The sequence below is a fragment of the Hyperolius riggenbachi genome, chromosome 6 (genome assembly GCF_040937935.1).
Source record: "Hyperolius riggenbachi isolate aHypRig1 chromosome 6, aHypRig1.pri, whole genome shotgun sequence".
Lineage (NCBI taxonomy): Eukaryota > Metazoa > Chordata > Amphibia > Anura > Hyperoliidae > Hyperolius > Hyperolius riggenbachi.
This window is the reverse complement of record NC_090651.1, coordinates 41,733,122-41,755,302: the sequence shown is the minus strand read 5'-3', so window position 1 is coordinate 41,755,302 and position 22,181 is coordinate 41,733,122. Positions and strand designations below refer to the sequence as shown.

The 22,181-nt window shown below is 43.7% G+C and overlaps 1 protein-coding gene across 1 annotated transcript in view; it reads right to left on the bottom strand.

The window, feature by feature from the left end:
- Positions 1-22,181, bottom strand: part of LOC137522040 (vitellogenin-1-like) — a 337,455-nt gene that overhangs the window by 5,526 nt on the left and 309,748 nt on the right. Inside the window, exons 32-35 of the mRNA XM_068242060.1 lie at positions 17,460-17,557; positions 15,395-15,489; positions 11,119-11,278; positions 10,612-10,770 (exon numbers count right to left, since the gene is read on the bottom strand). Of these exons, the coding sequence (XP_068098161.1) occupies positions 10,612-10,770; positions 11,119-11,278; positions 15,395-15,489; positions 17,460-17,557 (512 nt within the window). The remainder of the gene's footprint in view (positions 1-10,611; positions 10,771-11,118; positions 11,279-15,394; positions 15,490-17,459; positions 17,558-22,181) is intronic.

The window sequence follows — 22,181 nt, the reverse complement described above, 5'->3', positions numbered from 1 at the left end:
CCTTTTTTTCTGCTACCCAAATAATTGTTCGCCATCGTTACAATTTTAGCAGCTAACCACTTGTTTGAAATAAATGGTCAAGGCTGGACGTCGGTGACGTCATGTACGATCCTCCCCATAGAGAAGACCGAAGCTTTGCAGGGAGGCTGCGGCAATCACTGGGTAGAGACTTGGTATCTATATAGAGGCCTGGATTGGGGGTGATCAGGAGGTGGGAGGCACCTATACTAGCTAGCCTAGTGCAAGCTAACATGTAATGCAGCCACATTACGTAATAGATTTATACTGGGGGACTCTGAGGCTAGTAAAACCTCTTAAACTGCATACCGCTCAGGAGGTTAAAGAAAAAAATTTCTTTGTTAGAGCAATAAATCTGCAGTGTGTCTACTTCCTGCTTTCATTAACCTCCCTGGCGATACAATAAAATCGCCAGGGAGGCGGCACAGCACTTTAAAAAGATTTTATTTTAAATCATGTAGCTAGCTTAGCGCTAACTACATGATAGCCGCCGTGCAGCGGCATCCCCCCCACCCCTTCCGATCGCCTCCGGCGATCAGAGCAAACAGGACATTTCATTCAGAACGGAATTTCCTGTTTGGCTTCCCCCATCGCATGCCGATGATCGGGATGACGTCATCTACGTCATCCACGTCATGGTGTCTGGGGGAGTCCCGATCCACCCCTTAGCGCAGCCTGGCGGTGATTGGAGAGGCTGCGCACGGGGTCTTGGGGGGTGGCCCTTTAACGCGGCGGGTAGCGGCGAATTGGCGTGGAGCGGCAGCAATCGGCTTGTACACGCAGTTAGCAAAGTGCTATCTGCATGTAGCAAAAGCAAAAATTGTGGAAATCGCCCCACCAGGGGCTGAGAAATACTCCGCGGCGGCTTACCCAGTGCTCAGCTCAGGATCATCGCCCAGGAGCTTAAAGCAGACATACGGTTAACATGCTGTGTTTACAAAGTAGCTGCTCTGCTGAGGCCAAGCTGAGAGATCAAATTACAGTTGTGATTAGTCACAGATGTGGGGGAATTAAACAGGCTAAACTCTCTAAATACATACAGGGTGCATTTCTCTGTGCTTTCCTTCTGTCCTGTGCAAGAGTCCAGCTCCACTTTAAGTACTCAATCATTGAAAAATCTTTGACAGTAGAAATGTTGTTTATTTGTGTTTAACATTTATTTGTGTATCAAAATGTAATCATGTCCCGAAACATCCACTATTCAAACAAGGTCGATCCCTAGGACTGGTTTCAGGGCCTATAGCTAAAGAAAAGCCAAGTGGCAAACTGAGGGAGTACTTGCTTAGAGGAACATTTTTTTCCCCTTCATCCGCGTATTATTGCTATAAAAAATTCCAAAAATATTCCCAAAAAAAACCCATAAACAACATGCATTTAAATTAGTGTAGTTTCCCTTTAAATCTATAAAAGCAACCCAAATGAAGTACACTGCGAGATAACTGGGCAGCAGATTGTTCCAGCTGAGTGAACGTTACTTAACGCCATGAATCATCCAGCGTGGTTTTACCGTCTGTGGTTGTGTCCCAGTTTTTGCACTCGGATACCCCCGTACATCCATTAAAGTCCTGCTTTCCTTTCTTTCTCTTTGCATGAGAATAATGAACGCACCTAAATAACAACAGCGGCGTAGGATGCAAAATACGCTACGACTAAAAGCCTTTCTTTCTGGCAATGAATACAGTAATAAACAGTAATCTGCATGAGTGGATTTACAAGTCTGTTATCTACACTGTGCTGTGTTCACTGGAGAGATGAGGAATTTATAATAATTCTGCCTTTTTCTGATAAATATACAACCTGTGGGGAAAAGCAGTGGAACGATTACTCTTATAATGTTGTAATGTGGCTGGTTGGTGACTGAATCATCAAGGCTACTGTATCGGCTCTCACAGGGGAAGCTGTGTTTTGGGCTGATGGACTGGAAATAGCATTCTAGGATTTATAATCCGGCCCCAGGGAACTGATGCAGATGAACATTTTTTGGGGGCGGGCCCAAAGGTGGCACAATGGCTGGCTGGTGGGGCATTTGGGTGATCAAAATCAATGTTTGTATGGTGAGCAATACATATTTTTTTGCCTAACTCAGATGATAAAATTAAGGCTAACTAGTTCAGCAATGATAGGAACCAAATGTAAACATCACAAACAGGACTCTGTTCGGACAGGATAAGCATTTGAGCAGAGCAGATTGTCCAAATGATGGTGCTATTGTTGAAGAAAAGTTAACTACAGATGTACTTGGCTACTTTGCTAGCATGCATTTATCCTTACTGGCTAGCCAGCTGCTCCTATGTGGACAGATCACAGAAAAATCATTCCAGCCCCCAGCCCGTGTCTCACGACTCTGCAAGCAAGGGAAGGGACAAGAGGCAGGAGGGAGAGAGATACTGTGTATGTAATTCCTTATCTTAGTAGCTAAGCATTGCTGGAGACTAGATCTTGTATTTTACAGACAGGAAGTTTTGAATCTGGTTTTATTATCTGGATTCAAAACCTCCTGTGTGTAAAATACAATCTGTCTAAAATACAAGCACTAGTTCATTGGCTAATTTAAAGTGGACCTGAACTCTTGCACAGGACACAAGGAAAACATAACAGAAATGCACCCTGTATGGATTTAAAGCGTTTAGGGTTTGTTGACACTGCAGGCGTTTTTGTTATTGCGCTTACACAATGATTCTCTATGAGATAGTTCTATAGTCTAAGCGGTTAATTTCCGATGTGTTTAGATAAGCGGTGCTTGAGCCATTTTTGAGGCGATTATGCCTCAATAGAAGGTATATAGGAAAAACGCAAAACGTTCACAAAACCGCTTTGTGGAGCAATTGCATTCGCGGTTTTAAGAATAAATACACTGTATTTATTCTTTTCCGGATCAAAGAGTTCACTTCCTGACTTGCGCCAGGGAGTGAATTACCAAAACGCTTGGGAAATACGCGTTGGAAACCGCTAACCACAAAAAAGGATCGCCCACCAAAAAGCCGGGAATCAGAAAGAAAAAGCGCCTCAAATTAAGCCAACCGCGGACCACGGACGGACGGACACGCGAGCCGAACGCAATGTGAACAAGGCCTCAGCCTGTGTAACTCCCCCTCATTTGTGTCTAATCACCAGTTTGATCCCTCCCCTATGTCACATGACTGCCTATGGCAGATAAGCAGATAAGCCCATTTGAAAGCACAGGCTGTAAACAATATGTCTGCTTCCATGAATCAGGAAGTAGAACCTCTGCAGATTTATTTTAGGATTTGTGTCAGCTGTAACAAGGAAATGTTTTTTTGTTTAAAGGTTATTATGCTGTTGTGTATCTTTTAGAGCAGAGAGGAAGTTCTGCGTTCAGGACAGGTCCACTTTAAATAAAAAAACAGGGCTGTGGAGTCGGTCCAAATATCATCCTACTCCAACTCCGACTCCTCAGTTTATGAAACTACCGACTCTGACTCCAACTCTGAATCCAGGTACCCAAAATTGCTCCGACTCCTCGACTCCGACTCTTTAGTCAAAAACTTACCAGGGCGGTGGATTTGGTACAAAAATCTTATGACTCCAACTCCCGACTCCTCAGTTTATGTAAACTCCCGACTCAGACTCCAGGCACCCAAAATTGCTCTGACTCCGACTCCACAGCCCAGAGAAAAACAGTAACCTTTCAGCTTGTAAGCCTTCAGACTCTATTCTTGTTGACTGACAATGTTAGAACATACAATCAGAAGGAGGTAGAGATATTTTTTTTGCTAATATAAGTGGTATCCAGATACATAAATTACAAGGGACCTTACAAGGATTGTGAGGTATTCATGGCAAATAGATGAGACCTTTGGGTTACTCAATGCCTACATAGACTCAAGCTAACATGAGTTTTTTACAGACCCTATCCTGTTCACTGTATGCTGCTGGAAGCTGGAAACAGTTAACTGTATGTTACTCCGTGAGGGGGGGGGGGGGGTACTCAGGGGGTACAGTGATTCCCAGGGGAGTGTGCCCCAGTATAGCACCGCCCATTGTCATCCTCTCATACAAAGTTCTCTATAAATTGTCAGCTCCATACATTTCTTCAGTGATCTTCAAATAGCATCCAACCTGCAGCCTTAGTTCCTCCCATGAACACCCTTCTGTCCTCTTAGTTTGGTCAGACTCAGCTCCTCTTACTCTCCCGAGCGGTAAGGTAAAATACCAACTTCAGTGGGAAATACCTCCACAAATATCAGTAAATGTCGATTCTAAAAAGTTAGAAGATGTGGTAACAAGCTGAAAAATTATCGGCTGTTCTGGGCTGGCGATATGAGAGTGATAGGAGAGCGGTAACACTGTGAAAGCCACAAGCAGAGGGGAAGAAGCTGTGACTGGCAGGAGCAGAGCCAATAGAAACAGCTTCTGTCTGCTTCAGGTCCTGCTGTGGGATTCTAATAGGAAGCGCAGGCTTCGCAGATGGATCAAATGTTTCTACCACCCACATAGGGCTGGATTCACTAAAGTGTGCTAAGTGTTAGCACGCCAGTGAAAAGCCACTTAGCACGTGCAAACTGGCTTTGCACGCGCTAATATGCGTGCAAAAAGTTTGCGCGCATAAAAGTTCTGCGTGCACTGCTTTGCGTGCAAAATCAGCTGCTTCGCATGCGAAGTAGTGTAATAAGCATACTTTGCATGCGAAGCGGCTGATTTTGAACGCGAGGCGGTGCGCACAAAACTTTACGCGCGCAAACATTTTACGCGCGCTAAAATAGCACGTGATCAGAAACAACTTTGCCATGCAAACTACATAGCACCCTAGTTTGCACATACAAAGCTTTTAGTGAATCAAGCCCATAGTGAGCAGAGAGAAAGGAACAAAAAAGATTTCCCTTATAGCCCTTTGGCAGAGTTTAACCTCATCCGTTCCTGACAGATGCTTTCCCTATACTAGCAACTTATATTCAAAGCAGGGCATGTGTAACGTCTCCTAAAAGTTCATTTAAAGAGAACCAGAGACGATTGAAAAAAGCTTGTATACATACCTGGGGCTTCCTCCAGCACCATAAGCCTGGATCGCTCCCACGCCGCCGTCCTCCGCTGCCTTTATCCGCCGGTACCAGGTCCCGTACTTTCGGCCAGTCGAGCCAGTCGACGCAAGCGCAGTGCGTCACTGCCGGCACACGCAGCCAATTGTACGCAAGAACTGGGACTTCCTCCATATCCTTACGCATGCGCCTCCATACTACGCAGGCGCATGCGTAAGGATTTGGAGGGAGTCCCTGCTCTTGGGTACAACTGGCTGCGTCCGCCGGAAGTGACGGGACCCGGTACCGCCAATAGAGGTGACGGAGGACAGCGGTGTGGGAGCGATCCAGGCTTATGGGGCTGGAGGAAGCCCCGGGTATGTATAAAAGCTTTTTCATTTTTTACCCAGGCTTTGTCTCTGGTTCCCTCTAAGCTGTGGCAATGAAATAAAATGTTAAGAGAGACTAGTAGACATATTCAGAGCCGAGCAGAGGCAGTATAACAAACAGTATAGCACAGCATGCACATCTAAAGGGATGTCGGGATGCATGTAATGCCCTCATTGCACAGAGATTTGTCTATTGAAGCAGTAAATTACCACACTTCAAACCTCTGAACATTTTTATGAATCAGCATAGCAAAGTCTAAAATACCGGTTGCGGTGATTTAACGAGCATTGTTCATTTACCGCACACAGCTCTATGAATCGGGGTCTTTATGCTAGTAGAGAGAGATCAAAGCATTCCAAGAATTTACAGCACAAGGAGTTCTGCCTACTGAGGTCAAAAGCAGAGCACTTATCTCCAATGGGATAACTCTATTGAAGCTGCTTATGGGTTAAAGTCCCACTATTGAGAAAAATGTAATATGTCAAATCCATTGGGAAACGTACATTTAAAATGTACATTTGTTCCAGAATAAAACATCTGACATATATGACAGGTTTTTAACTAGTCTTTTTTGAGGGATTCTCAGAGTTTTATTTTTTTTAAAAAACATTTACTGATTGGCAGTTAGTAGGGAGACTCACTGACATGTCTGTATTGATCCTTTTCAGGAATCTATATATATAAAATCGGATGTATGTATGTATTTATGTATGTGTGTATGTATGTGTGTATGTGCCGCGATCACGCGAAAACGGCTTGACCGATTTGAACGAAACTTGGTATGCAGATACCTTACTACCTGGGATGATATGTTCTGGGGGTCTCGCGGCCCCCCTGCACATCTGGGCGGAGCTACAAACAGCAAATCAGATTCCACCCATTCAAGTCAATGGAAAAAATGTAAAAGGCTGCCATTCTCACAGTAATCGAGCCACAGTCCCCACACTTTGCACAGTTGGTCACTTGGTGACCGAGGTTACAAATCCAGGAAGAGTGGGCGGAGCATAAAACAGCCAATCAAATTTCAGCCGTTCATTTTAAATGGGAAAATGTAAACTGCAGCCATTCTTAGACTGTTAATCGCAGGGTTCTCAAACTTGCCACAGTTGGTCACTGGGTGAATGAGATTAAGATTCAAGAAAGTGGGTGGAGCCTACAACAGCCAATCAAAATTCACCTATTGATTTTCAAGGGAAATATTTAAACTGCTGCTATTCTTACACTTTTAATGGCAGAGGCTTCAAACTTGCTACAGTCGGTCATTTGGTGACTGGGGTCAAAGTTCACTAAAGGGGCGGGGCCACATACAGCCAATCAGATTTCCTTGGTGGATAAACTGCTTCCATTCACACATTTTTGATGCCTAGAACCTGACAGCTCACAAACTTGGTCATTGAGTGACTGTGTGTCAAGGTTACAAAAAGTGGGCGAAGCCAAAACAACTTTTACTGGGAAAATATAAACTGCAGCCATTCTTACACCGTTAATGGCAGGGTTCTCAAACTTTGCACAGTTGGTCATTGGGTCACAGATTAAGATTTTGGAAGGTGGGTGGAGCCTACAACAGCCAATTAAAATTCCCCTTTTGATTTTCAAAGGGAATATTTCATCTGCTACCATTCTCTTATACTGGTAAAAGCAGATGCCTCAAACCTGGTACAGTTGGTCACTGGGTGACTAGGGTCCAAATTCAGGAAGGGGGCGGAGCCACAAACAGCCAGATTTGTTTATTTTTCAATGGGAATATACAAAGTATTGATAATTGAGTGACTGTATGTCAAGGTTAGAAAAAGTGGGCGGTGCCAACAACTTCATTTTTTACATTGCAGGGTTCCCAAACTTTACACAATTGGCCACTGGGTGACTGGGATGAATATTCAGAAATGTGGGTAGAGCCTACAACAGCCAATCAAAATGTAGCTATTAATTTTCAAGGGGAATATTCACATTGCTACCATTCTTACACTGTTAGTGGCAGAGGCCTCAAACCTGATACAGTCAGTCATTGGGTGACTGGGATCCAAATTCACTAAAGGGGTGGAGCCACAAACAGCCAATCAGATTTGTTAGATTGATTTCAGCCATTCTGTTATCGCCAGGGTTCTCAAACATGACACCGTTGGCCACTGGGTGACTGTGACTAATATTCAGAAAAGTGGGTGGAGCCTACAGCAGCCAATCAAAATTCACCTTTTGAATTTCAAGGGGAATATTTACTTTGCTGCCATTCATGCACTCTTAATGGCAGAGGCCTAACATCTGCTACAGTCAGTCACTGGGAGACTGAAATTTAAATTCTGAAGGGAGCGGGCCAAAAACAGCCAATCAGATTTGTTTAATTTCAATGGTAAAATGCAACTTATTGATGCCAAAGACCCCAAAGCTCATAAACTTGGTCATTAAGTGACTGTATGTCAAAATTAGAAATCGTGGGCAGAGCCAAAACAACTAACTTTTTACATGGGGAAATGTAAACTGCAGCTTTTCTTACACTGTTAATTGCAGGGTTCTCAAACTTCACACAGTTGGTCACTGGGTGACTAGGATTAATATTCGGAAAAGTAGGTGGAGCCTACAAGAGCCAATCAAAATTCACCTATTGATTTTCAAGGGGAATATTGAAACTGCAGCCATTCTCACACTGTTAATAGCAGAGGCCTCAAACCTGCTACAGTCGGTCGTTAAAGAGACACTGAAGCGAAAAAAAAATATTATATAATGAATTGGTTGTGTACTATGAATAATTACTAGAAGATTAGCAGCAAAGAAAATAATCTCATATTTTTATTTTCAGGTATATAGTATTTTTTCTAACATTGCATCATTCTCTAATATGTGCAGATTACACAACACTCAGCATTCAAAATGATTCTTTCAGAGCAGTCTGTGAACTAATGACCTCTCCTCTGGCAGAGAAAAAGTAAAAAATTAACTAACAGTTGAGATAATAAAAGTCAGAAAACAGCCCTCTCCACGACTTTGAAAGTCGTAGAGCTTAATGGCTTTTTTGTATAGAGATAACAACTGGAGTTTCTTAAATCTTCCTGTACTGGAAACAATTAGACTGATGTATCTGATCTTAATGTTTTATTTCTTAGCTGTACTACACATACAAATCATAATATCATATTTTTTTTTTTCGCTTCAGTGTCTCTTTAAGTGTTTGGGGTTCAAATGCAGTAAAGGGGCGGAGCCAAAAACAGCCAGATTTCTTTGCTGGATAAACTGCTTCCATTTTGATGCCAGGAACCCAAAAGCTCACAAACTTGGTCATTGAGTAGTGACTGTGTGTCAAGGTTACAAAAAGTGGGTGGAGTTAAAAACAGATTTTTCTGGGAAATTGTAAACTGCAGCCCTTCTTTACTGTTAATGGCAGGGTTCTCAAACTTAGCATAGCTGGTTACTGGGTGACTGGGATTAATAATCAGAAAAGTGGGTGGAGCCTAAAAATGCCAATCAAAAATCACATGTCGCTTTTCAAGGAGAATATTAAAATTGCTGCCATTCTTGCACTGTTAATGGCACAAGCCTCAAACCTGGTACAGTTGGTCATTGGGTCACTGAGGTTCAAATTCAGAAAAGGGGACAGAGCCAAAAACAGTTAATCAGATTTGTTTCATTTCATGGGAAAATACAAATTATTGATGCCAAGGACCCCAAAACTCACAAACTTGGGCATTGAGTAGTGACTTTGTGTCCAGGTTACAAAAAGTGGGCAGAGCCAAAAACACATTTCACTGGGAAAGTGTAAACTGCAGCCCTTCTTACACTATTTATTTCAGGGTTCCCAATCTTTGCCCAGATGGTCACTGAGTGACTGAGATATTCAGGGAAGTGGGTGGAGCCTATAATAGCCAATCAAAATTCACCTGTTGATTTTCAAGTGGAATATTTAAATTGCTGCCATTTTTACACTGTTAATAGCAGATGCCTCAAACCTGCTACAGTTGGTCATTGGGTGACTGGGGTTCAAATGCTGGAGAGGGGTGGAGCCACAAGCAGCCTATCAATGTTTAATTTCTATGGGAATATACAAATGATTGATGCCAAGAACTCCAAAGCTCACAAACTTGGTCATTGAATGTTTGTGTGTTAGGGTTAGAAAGTGGGCGGAGCCAACACCAGTCAAATACATACCCGGGCAACGCCGGGTCATCAGTGGGTGGAGACAAATACAAATTTCACTGGGAAAATGTACACTGCAGCCATTCTGTTAATGGCAGGGTTTTTAAACTTTGCACAGTTGGTCACTGGGTGACTGGGATTAATATTCAGAAAAGTGGGTGGAGCCTACAAAAGTAAATCAAACTTCACCTGTTGCTTTTCAAGGGGAATATTTAATTGCTACCATTCTTGAACTGTTAATGGCACAGGCCTCAAACCTGGTACAGTTGGTTATTGGGTGACTGGGGTTCAAATTCAGAAAAGGGAGTGGAGCCACACACACTCAATCAGATTTGTTTCATTTCAATGCAGATTATTGATACCAAAGACCGCAAAGCTCACAAACTTGGTCAGTGAGTAATTGTGTGTTAGGGTTAGAAAAAATAGGCGGAGCCAACACCAGCCAAATACATACCCGGGCAACGCCGGGCAATTAGCTAGTTGCTTTTATAAATGATAAAGGGAATGCAGAAGATCCACCATGAGCAGATGAACTAGCCCAAAACCGATCAGATCTGTCAGATCAGATTTTTACTGCCTACTGTAAGTGACAGTGACTTAGGAGAAAAGTAATTTATAGTGCATTTTACGCTGGTAGATATCTATACTTTATATGTATGTACATGTAGTACATGTGGTCCTTTAAAGAGAACCTAAACCGATCTCAAAAGTAAAAAAAAAAATCAGGTAGTGTGTCCTACGTCCAGTTCTTCATTACTTTCAGTTCTGTTAACCCAGAGGTGACATTGCTGCAGATGCAGAGCTCAGAGCGGTGATTGGAATGCAAGGGGCGGGGTAGAGGAGGGGAACAGGCAAAGGAGAGCCAGTGAGAAGGCTCTGACAGGCAGGAAAGGGGCGTTATGCAGTGTTCCTCTCCTGCAAGGGACGCCCCTTCCCTATTAGTCTGCCAACAAGCTGCTTGTTTGCACATTGGGGGGGGGGGGGGGGGAAGAGGAGGGCACACAGAGGTATGTCCTTCAGATAGGAACATGCCTCTGTGTCCCTTTTTTACATTTAAAACCGCCTCGGGTACACTTTAAGTGACACCGAATATTACACCTACCTTTACGAAGACAATGGAAAGCCAGAGTGACTGGTGTGGTGGCAGCAGGCAGGCAGCCTATCATACATGTCAGTACCGGCTCTGTGGAATAGCAGGTGGATGGCTGTTCACCAATCAACTGATCTTCCAACATAATATACTTGTGGGACATTGCACAGCCTGGAAAGAAAAAGAATGCATGTGAACTGAAACCAACCCGTGGGATGAGATGATCAATAAACTGGTGCCCTTCTGACATCGCATACACACAGGGGCGTAACTAAAGGAGTGCAGCTCCTGCAACTGCAGGGGGGCCCAGAGCACTGGGGGGGGGGGGGGGGGTGGGGTCCCAACTGCTAACCATCTCTTCTTTCGATACTGGGGACTATACTTTAGATCAAGTGGGGTTTTTTTGTAAGCTACACTTGTTATGAGTGTGAAGATGATGACAGCCACACTTGTTTTACGACTTTTGTGAGACGGTCCCCTAGGCCGTAAGGGGCCTGAACATCTGGACTTGGAACCTACCAGCAAGGCACATATTTTCAGGCACTGTCCACGAATGAGCCAATCCATTGCAACTCTTTGCTGTTTCATGATTCGGCTTCTGGAAATCATTCTTCGGACAGTAATCGGCGTTTCCACAAAGCCCGCAGGTTCTTCCACGTATCCGCGGAGAGACCTGAATCTGGTGGAATGTAAGAACACGACTTAAGATGAGGACATCAATATTAATTCATCCTAGCAGAATTGACAATCCCATGTTTTTATTTCTCCTTCTGCAAGCCAATTTTTAACAGTTCCTGCTGGGCAGAATAGATACCAAGAGACAGGAGCATAGCAATAGGGGGTGCAGAGGTTGCAACCGCATCAGGGCCCTTGAGCCAGAGGGGGCCGGAAGGGCCCTCCTTCAACTGCAGTATTAGCTCTCTATTGGTCCTGTGCTCATATTAATGACTTCTATAAACACTTTGAATAGTAGTAATTATTAACAAACTGTTCCCCATCCCCTTCTTGCACCTCTGACACTGTAGTTGCCATTGGCAGGTTTTGGTGCGGCGTATCGATTGTTTTGTATAGAGTGCTTGGGGGGCCCCATGTAAAACTTGCATCGGGGCCCACAAATCCTTAGCTACACCACTGCCTGAAGAGGCACAGTGGACCAAGAACATTGTTAATGTGTAACGGTAATCTTCCTTTAAGTTTGTGGAGGAGTGTTTGTTCACTTTGAATTGGTGTACAGATCAGACATACACACACACCTTATTAAACCCCAAGCTTGTCTTTGTTTTAACACCCCCCCCCCCCCCGAAAAAAAAAAAAACCTTGGGGTTTAAAGATTTTATATTTCAGCTGACAAGGGATATGTACGTACATCAGCTCTGACCTCATAGTATTACTAAATTATATACAAACCTCCTATGCAATAAAACCTCTGTGTCCCTGCGTCCTCCTGTGTCCCTGTGTCCGTGCTTCCAGACCTGACAGTTTGCTGTCTGTGAACCTCATTGCATTGTGGGAAATAACAGCTTTTCCAGCTGCCATGCAAGCAGTACCCACCTCTGTGCATATACTTCGGACAGTGGTGGGAGACGGGCGAGTGGGATGCGTCTGTCTGCGCTTAGTGGTGGTGGTGGTGTTGGGGTGGTAGCGGCCGTGTCCTAGTGCCTGTTTTAAATGGGCGGGCTTTTTTACTAGTACGTGAATAAGCACTTTAGAAAGGAGGAATAGAGTTTTAGTGTAAATCTGCCACGTAGAGTTGTGTATGGACTTTAAATTTCAGCACAACCCATACCCAGTGGCATAGCTAAGGGGCTATGGGTCCCAGTGCAAGTTTTTCATTGCCCCCCCCCCCCCCAACAGTTGCTATGTTGCACCAAAACCAGCCAAGGACAGCCACAGTGTCAGAGGTGCAAGGAGGGGAACAGTTTGTTTTGAATGATTTGAATGATTGATACTATTAAAACAATCTATAGAAATAATTATTACCAGCACAGGACCAATAGAGAGCTAATGCTGTGGTTGAAGGAAGGCTCCTCTAGCCCAAGGGCCCTAGAACAGTCGCAACCTCTGCATCTACTATTGCTATGCTACTGGCCATACCATTACGGTTTAGAACCTTGATTTTCAGGAGGAGGCCGCAATAGCAGCATAGGGGGCGATATAAAGGCTGGTAAGTGACCGTATTTCTGCCGGGGACTTAGATCGGTGAATGGGAATTATATTCCCATTCACTGATCGGGGGGCAGCGGGAGGAAGCGGAAGCGCGCTTGCGCGCGCCCGATCGCGCGCACCACACGGCTGCAGCACCGATGCCTATCTGGACGGATATATGCGTCCAGATATGGCGAAGTGGTTAAACATGACATTTTAGTTTTGCATTTAGCTAGAAATCTGCATCAGTGCTGAGGTTTAGATACAAATGTATCTTTGTTTGGAAGGCAAATAGACCTCCGAAAAGCCTGTCTGGGAAGCCCTCCGTGCTCTCTCAGAGAGGTGTTCGTTTATTTACATTGTAAATAGATACATTTGTATCTAAACCTCAGCACAGATTTCTAGCTAAATGCATCACTAAAATGTCATGTTTAACCCATTTAGTGAATTTCTGCTAAAAAAAAATATCTGGTATAATAGTTTCTAAGCTGTATGCAATCTTTTAAAGCAAAGTTGAAATGCTGCGTGTTAGACCACTTTAAGGATAGGCTTGTAAGTCTGGGAATGATTATTTGTGAAGGTAGTTAGACTATATCAACCCAGTACTGGATCATCCACAAGGCAATCTTAGACAGTTGCCTAGGGCCTGGAGAGAGTGTAGGGGCCTGGTGGATGTTAGCCAACAACTAAATCCTACTAAAAAGCCAGGTGGCCAACATTGGTGGGCAAAAACTGCTATCTTGCCTTGGGCCCCATTTAATTTTAATCCATTTCTGTGCAAACCCATACGATTACTGTCACCCGCAGAGATCAGTTCACAATTCCTTGGGGGACAGTTGGGAGCTTAGTTCTGCACTGATGGAGCCACTAGCTTAGAGGCTTGCAACTCCTTCTATCGCTATGGAGGGAGGTGGAGAGAGACAACATTGTGGTACATGGCAGAGCGGGAGGGGTAAGGAGAAGATAATGGCCATGGCCTGCGCTGGGATGAGATGATCCAGAAGTCCAGATCTCTCAGCAGTCAGTCAGCAGAGGTGGCCCCAACCAGCTACCTCATCGGAAAGCCATCTAGCAGGTATACAAGGCTTAAAGAGACACTGAAGCGAGAAAAAAAAATTATGATATAATGATTGGTATGTGTAGTACAGCTAAGAAATAAAACATTAGGAGCAGAGACAAGTCTAATATTGTTTCCAGTACAGGAAGAGTTAAGAAACTCCAGTTATCTATGCAAAAGAGCCATTGAGCTCCACCACTTTCAAAGTCGCAGAGAACTCTGTCTTCTGAAGCTTATTATCTCAAGTGTCTGGCTCTGTATTGTTTTTTTTTTCTGCAGAGAGCAGTTCAAACGTGTGTAAACTGCAAATATTCGAGAATTATGCAGTATTATTTTTTTTTTAAAAAGTATATAACTGAAAATAAAAATATGAGAATATTTTTTTTGCTACTAATATTCTAGTAATTATCCGTACTACACAACCAATTCATTATACCATATTTAGTTTTCACTTCAGTGTCTCTTTAAATTCGGTTTTAGATGCCAGCATGTCTATCGGTGTATGTTTGGATTGTGAGAAGATACCAGACATTTACCGGTACATGGAATATGGATGTATATCTTCGACATGGAACCCTGATGTTGTGATAGTAGATAGTAATTAATTGGTGATCCCCAAGCACCACCTTGAGGAAATTGTAAATTGTGAGCTGACTTTTGCTAATCCCATTGACCCTACAAATAATCCCAATGTTAGGCGGGGAGGCTTCTTATGTCTCTTAGGAATCTTCTGCAACACTCTGATAAACAGTTGCAAGTGACCTGCTGTCCTCATTAACCTTTGACATAGTCAAATTATTAATGGATTGGGCAATCTCAGCTCTATGGGTACATTCAGTGTCCACAATACATATCTAAATACAGGGCCGCCATCAGAAATTTTAGGGCCCCTCACACATCATCAGACTTGCCCCCCCCCCCCTCCCTGGGCCCACCTGTAAGCCACCCCACCACTGTGTCCGTGCGCGAAGTGCGTTATGCTACAAAAAGTGGGCATGACCGTGGTATGTTGTAGAGAAACCAAATACTACCAAGATACAGGTAGTCCCCAGTTAACAAATGAGATAGGGACTTGTTGGTCCGTTCTTATCCTTTATCTCTTCTCTTTTTTCCTCCTCTTTTCTTCCTGTGCCTCTTTTGTCCACCTCTGTTTCCCCTGTGGCTCTTTTATCCCCCTGTGTTACCCCTTGTCCCCTTCTGTCTCAGCTCATCCCCCTGCCTTGCCAGGTATAGGTGCGCCCAGTATAGGTATCCAGGCATAGGTCCCCCTTAGTATAGGTAGCCAGGTATATACGCTCCAAAAGTATAAGTAGCCAGATATATGTGGTGCCCCAGTATAGAAAGTCCTTTGTAGCAGGCTCACTAATCTGTTCCCCACGTTCAAGCACTGATGTCACTCTTCTCGGTGTGCTGGTTAGTGAGCTGCAGCCAGCACATGCGGCCCTTCCGTCGCTTTGGGGGGCCCAGGGCCCCCAGAAGCCCTGGGCTCCTGCTCCTCACTACAGTGTCAGTTGTCCCCCCCTGATGGCTGCCCTGTCTAAATATACGATTCAATTTGTTAGTCCGCATACCAAGAGATGATCTGTTGATTACCTGTACTGACTGCCCATCAAAAGCAATCTGCTCCAGTTCATTTTTTGGTGCTTTCACGGTCACTGTAGTTGCATTTTTGTGAATTCGGATACAATCTAAAGTTAGAAAAAAATAATTGTGACAATAGCCTAAAATTCTATCTACATTTAGGCCCATAAACATTTGCACGGAGACTCAGTATGTAGTATCAGAGAATGCAGAATTTTACTACCGTAATTGGAATACCACGTACATTTTAGGTCAATCACAAGACTCAAAAATGCTTGGTAGGATCCAAGTCTTGTGATTGGTCTAAAATTGCCACAGTAAGCCAATTTTCACAAAAGAATTCTGCATTCTTTGATTGGTCCAATGCCTTCGAGTTCTGTGGTTAGCCTAAAATTACAGAGTTGTGCTGATGCAGCATTTTCCGTGGAGACAGATCTGTCTGTCATGCTGCCCGTATGCTTTGGAACTCCTTGCCACACCTAATCAGGACATCTCCATCCCTGGAAGCATTTAAGTACAAACTGAAAAGCCATCTATTTGCTCTGGCATTTATAAACACCTGATTATATTCTCTGTAACACAGTCCACTCTGCAACCCTAAAGCGGATCCGAGATGAAAAACTAACTATAATAAGTAACCTGTCTATATATCTTATCTAAAGTTTACATAGTTTACACACCATGGGCTTGAGTCACAAAGTGGTGCAAACTGTTAAGCACGGGTGTGCTAAACAGTTAGCACGTGAAGTGCCGTTCGCGGACTTTTGCGCGCAAAATTTTGCGATCACTTTCCCCCCCATTTTCTCATTTCGAAAAGTTGGGAGATATGGATATTTCCCTTAAAGTGTACCCAAGGCGATATGGGACATGATGAGATAAACATGTGTATGCACAGTGCCAAGCATATTAATAACCAGGCTGTTTTACTTATTTTTCTGCCGAGTTAGAGTTATTTTCTAGGTATGGAAGTGACAACTCCTGTCTTGTCGGGAATTTAGTAAACATTACTGATAAGCAAATTAAAGCCATAAAGGTTTTCCTGGCAGAATACAACTTCTGAGGGCAGAATGAGGTAAAATACATGAACTATTGACCTTTCTCTAACTCTCGGACACTTAATAGGCTGCCACTGATTAGAGACAGTAAAACATTCAACCTGCTTTGTAAATGTTTAAATACAAAAGAAAACCTTGGGAAACTTAAAAAGTCATTTTTAGGAGTAGGAGGATAAATATAATTATTTATTTCATCATTTTATTTTCACCTCGGGTTCACTTTAAAGAGACTCTGTATTTAAAAAAACGTCCCCTGGGGAGTACTTACCTTGGGAGGGGGAAGCCTCAGTGTCTCAATGAGGCTTCCCCCATTCTTGTAGCTGCAGGCAGTCCAGCGCTGGCTCCCCTGAAGTGTCCCACAATCCTGGCTCGACAAGCCTGAAAAGGCTTAATATATTTACCTTTCCTGGCTCCAGCGGGTGGCGCTGTTGCGGCTCTCAGCACGGAGATAGGCAGAAACAGCCGATCTCTGTCGGGTCAGCTCTATTACGCAGGCACGGGAGACTTGCACTTGCGCAGTATAGAGGCCCGACAGTGATTGGCTATTTCCTCCTATCTCCGAGCGGAGAGCCAATACTGCGCCTGCGCTGGAGCCGGGAAGGTAAATAATTACATCCCTGCTGTTCGCAGGGGCACAGCGAGACCGCCGTGGGACACAGGAGGACGGGGGAAGCCTCAATAGGATCCGGAGGCTTCCCCCACCCCAGGTGAGTACCCCCAGGGGAACTTTTTTTAGTTACAGGTTTTCTTAAAGCTATGACATGTTTGGCAACAACTAATGTACCACGGGTGTATCTGGAATGTTGGAGCTGGTGAAGAAACAGCAGAGGGTACAGGCAGCATATGGCAGGTTCCAGAAACTCAGCATTGTACAATCACAAAGTCTTTCTTTCCATAAATGCAGTTTTACATTGTTTGCCACATTTTTCCACCTTTTCCTCTTTTGTCTATAAATAGCGTGTGTATAGCGGCGCTCAGCTGTGGGCTCCCTTACGCTGCGGCTGACCTTGCCGTTATTGTACCTTTTTCATTGATATAGGTGTTGTTCTGTAACAGCAGCCACATGCCGTTCATCCGAATGTGGAATTCCTCTGATGCGTCTGAGTGGATTTTAATATCTCTAAAGGAAAAAAGAAATAGACAGGATTGTGAGCATTAAAAGGAAAGTAGCTATTCTTTACTGTCACAGTAAAATATAATATGATGGTACAGTGCAGCAGAGGAGGACACAGAGACATTAGAAATGGAACAGCATGAAAACAGCTAAATACTTATATACTGTATATACTCGCGTATAAGCCTAATTTTTCAGCATAAAAAATGTGCTGAAATGTTACCTCCTTGGCTTATATGCGAGTCAGTGGAGCAGAATGGATGGTGTTAATGGCAGAGGAGCATAAGGATTGTGCAGTAGTGATCCTGCTCTTACCAACTTGAGCCCTGCTATGTCCATGCCACCCATTCCCTGCAACATGGTGTGCAGAGTGCGCTGCTCAAGACTACCTGTGTCTCCTGGTTTGTGGAGCGGAGCGTGCAAGCAACGTGTCAGCGGTGCAATGATTGGGGATTGTTCCTGTGTGGCAATCGCTGTGTCTCATATCTATGATGCCATCTAGTTGCTACTTGAGATAATGCTGTATGATCCTGGGGCACATCTGGCTATGAGGAGAAGCCATATTGGGGAGGGGGATTGTACATGAGTCAATCACTTTTTCCTGGTTTCCGGGGGAAAGTGGGTACCTCGGCTTATACATGAGTCGACTTATATGTGAGTATATACGGTATATATATTAACAAATAGTTAAAGATGTGCCTAAGTGACCACCCTGAGATATAATAAAGTACAATTATTATTATTTATATAGCACCAACATGTTCCACAGCGCTGTACAGAGTACATAGTCTTGTCAGTAACTTTCCCTCTGAGGTGTGCACAATCTAATCGAATCTCTTCCATAATCATATGTCTTTATCATGTTGTATATGTATCGTAGTCTAGGGGCAATCTAGGGTTTTTTGTGTGTTTTTGGAATATGGGAGGAAAGCAGAGTGCCCGGAGGAAACTCACACAGACTAGGGGAGAGCATACAAGCTCCGTTCAGATAGAGCCCTGGCTGGGATTTGAACCAGGGACCCAGTGCTGCAAGGCGAGATCGCTAACCACTACGCCCCCGTACAATACAATCCAAAACAAACATTTTTACAGGCTTAAAAATTGCTTTAAATAGACAGGTGTGTGATATAGATACAAAGGTGTGTCCATGTCCAATTGCTGCAATTGATTGGTCACATTTCAATTAGCGTACATTGGCATGCAATAAACATAAATTAAACTCCAAATTGCTTTGTTTTACTGCAGTATTTGTATACAGTAATTGTTTACCAGTACTTTGGTGTTACCTCTGTTTTTGGGTTTCATATTTGGTCTACTTAGCTCGTTATATACTACCTTGGTGAAAATGGATTCAGGACTGTTTTACAATTATTTTCACTTTATGGCCTCGATTCATAAAGCATTACCTCATGCGGTAATGCTGAAAACAGCAGACTTTACCGACCACTTAGCAATGTGTCAATTCATAAAGGCTGTTACCGCATGTAAAGCTGACATTACCGACCAGGGAGATAAATTACCGACTTGGCTGCAGTTACCGACAACACATGTCAGTAAATTGTCAGCAAATGTCAATTCATAAAGCCTTCAACAAGCGGTAAGCCTGGCGGTAGTTACCGACACCTCTGGTGAGGTCTTAACCACTTGAGGACCTAGGGCTTTCTACCCCTTAAGGACCGGCCACTTTTTTTCCATTCAGACCACTGCAGCTTTCACGGTTTATTGCTCGCTCATACAACCTACCACCTAAATGAATTTTGGCTCCTTTTCTTGTCACTAATAAAGCTTTCTTTTGGTACTATTTGATTGCTCTTGCGATTTTTACTTTTTATTATATTCATCAAAAAAGACATGAATTTTGGCAAAAAAATGATTTTTTTAACTTTCTGTGCTGACATTTTTCAAATAAAGTAAAATTTCTGTATACATGCAGCGCGAAAAATGTGGACAAACATGTTTTTGATAAAAAAAAACCCATTCAGTGTATATTTATTGGTTTGGGTAAAAGTTATAGCGTTTACAAACTATGGTGCAAAAAGTGAATTTTCCCATTTTCAAGCATCTCTGACTTTTCTGACCCCCTGTCATGTTTCATGAGGGGCTAGAATTCCAGGATAGTATAAATACCCCCCAAATGACCCCATTTTGGAAAGAAGACATCCCAAAGTATTCACTGAGAGGCATAGTGAGTTCATAGAAGATATTATTTTTTGTCACAAGTAAGCGGAAAATGACACTTTGTGAGAAAAAAAAAAAAAAAGTTTCCATTTCTTCTAACTTGCGACAAAAAAAAATGAAATCTGCCACGGACTCACCATGCCCCTCTCTGAATACCTTGAAGGGTCTACTTTCCAAAATGGCGTCATTTGTGGGGTGTGTTTACTGTCCTGACATTTTGGTGGGTGCTAAATTGTAAGCACCCCTGTAAAGCCTAAAGGTGCTCATTGGACTTTGGACCCCTTAGCGCAGTTAGGCTGCAAAAAAGTGCCACACATGTGGTATTGCCGTACTCAGGAGAAGTAGTATAATGTGTTTTGGGGTGTATTTTTACACATACCCATGCTGGGTGGGAGAAATATCTCTGTAAATGACAATTTGTTAATTTTTATAACACACAATTGTCCATTTACAGAGATCTTTCTCCCACTCAGCATGGGTATGTGTAAAAATACACCACAAAACACATTATACTACTTCTCCTGAGTACGGCGATACCACATGTGTGGCACTTTTTTGCACCCTAACTGCGCTAAAGGGCCCAAAGTCCAATGAGTACCTTTAGGATTTCACAGGTCATTTTGAGAAATTTCGTTTCAAGACTACTCCTCACGGTTTAGAGCCCCTAAAATGCCAGGGCAGTATAGGAACCCCACAAATGACCCCATTTTAGAAAGAAGACAGCCCAAGGTATTCCGTTAGGAGTATGGTGAGTTCATAGAAGATTTTATTTTTTGTCAAAAGTTAGCGGAAAATGACACCTTTGGGTGTCTTCTTTCTAGAATGGGGTCATTTGTGGGGTTCCTATACTGCCCTGGCATTTTAGGGGCCCTAAACCGTGAGGAGTAGTCTTGAAACCAAATGTCGCAAAATGACCTGTGAAATCCTAAAGGTACTCATTGGACTTTGGGCCCCTTAGCGTACTTAGGGTGTAAAAAAGTGCCACACATGTGGTACCGCCGTACTCAGGAGAAGTAGTATAATGCGTTTTGGGGTGTATTTTTACACATACCCATGCTAAGTGGGAGAAATATCTCTGTAAATGACAATTGTTTGATTTTTTTACACACAATTGTCCATTTACATAGAAATTTCTCCCACCCAGCATGGGTATGTGTAAAAATACACCCCAAAACACATTATACTACTTTTCCTGAGTACGGCGGTACCACATGTGTGACACTTTTTTGCAGCCTAGGTGCGCTAAGGGGCCCAACGTCCTATTCACAGATCATTTTGAAGCATTTGTTTTCTAGACTACTCCTCGCGGTTTAGGGGCCCTAAAATGCCAGGGCAGTATAGGAACCCCACAAGTGACCCCATTTTAGAAAGAAGACACCCCAAGGTATTCTGTTAGGTGTATGGCGAGTTCATAGAAGATTTTATTTTTTGTCACAAGTTAGTGAAAAATGACACTTTAGGAAAAAAAACCAATAAAAATTAATTTCCGCTAACTTTTGACAAAAAATAAAATCTTCTATGAACTCGTCATACACCTAACAAAATACCTTGGGGTGTCTTTTTTTCTAAAATGGGGTCACTTGTGGGGTTCCTATACCGCCCTGGCATTTTACAGGCCCAAAACCGTGAGTAGTCTGGAAACCAAATGTCTCAAAATGACTGTTCAGGGGTATAAGCATCTGCAAATTTTGATGACAGGTGGTCTATGAGGGGGCGAATTTTGTGGAACCGGTCATAAGCAGGGTGGCCTTTTAGATGACAGGTTGTATTGGGCCTGATCTGATGGATAGGAGTGCTAGGGGGGGTGACAGGAGGTGATTGATGGGTGTTTTAGGGGGTGGTTAGAGGGGAAAATAGATGCAATCAATGCACTGGGGAGGTGATCGGAAGGGGGTCTGAGGGGGATCTGAGGGTTTGGCCGAGTGATCAGGAGCCCACACGGGGCAAATTGGGGCCTGATCTGATGGGTAGGTGTGCTAGGGGGTGACAGGAGGTGATTGATGGGTGTCTCAAGGTGTGATTAGAGGGGGGAATAGATGCAAGCAATGCACTGGCGAGGTGATCAGGGCTGGGGTCTGAGGGCATTCTGAGGGTGTGGGCGGGTGATTGAGTGCCCTAGGGGCAGATAGGGGTCTAATCTGATAGGTAGCATTGACAGGGGGTGATTGATGGGTAATTAGTGGGTGTTTAGGGTAGAGAATAGATGGAAACACTGCGCTTGGGTGGTGATCTGATGTCGGATCTGCGGGCGATCTATTGGTGTGGGTAGGTGATCAGTTTGCCCGCAAGGGGCAGGTTAGGGGCTGATTGATGGGTGGCAGTGACAGCGGGTGATTGATGGGTGGCAGTGACAGGGGGTGATTGATGGGTGGCAGTGACAGGGGGTGATTGATTGGTGATAGGTGATTGGCAGGTGATTGACAGGTGATCAGTGGGTTATTACAGGGAAGGA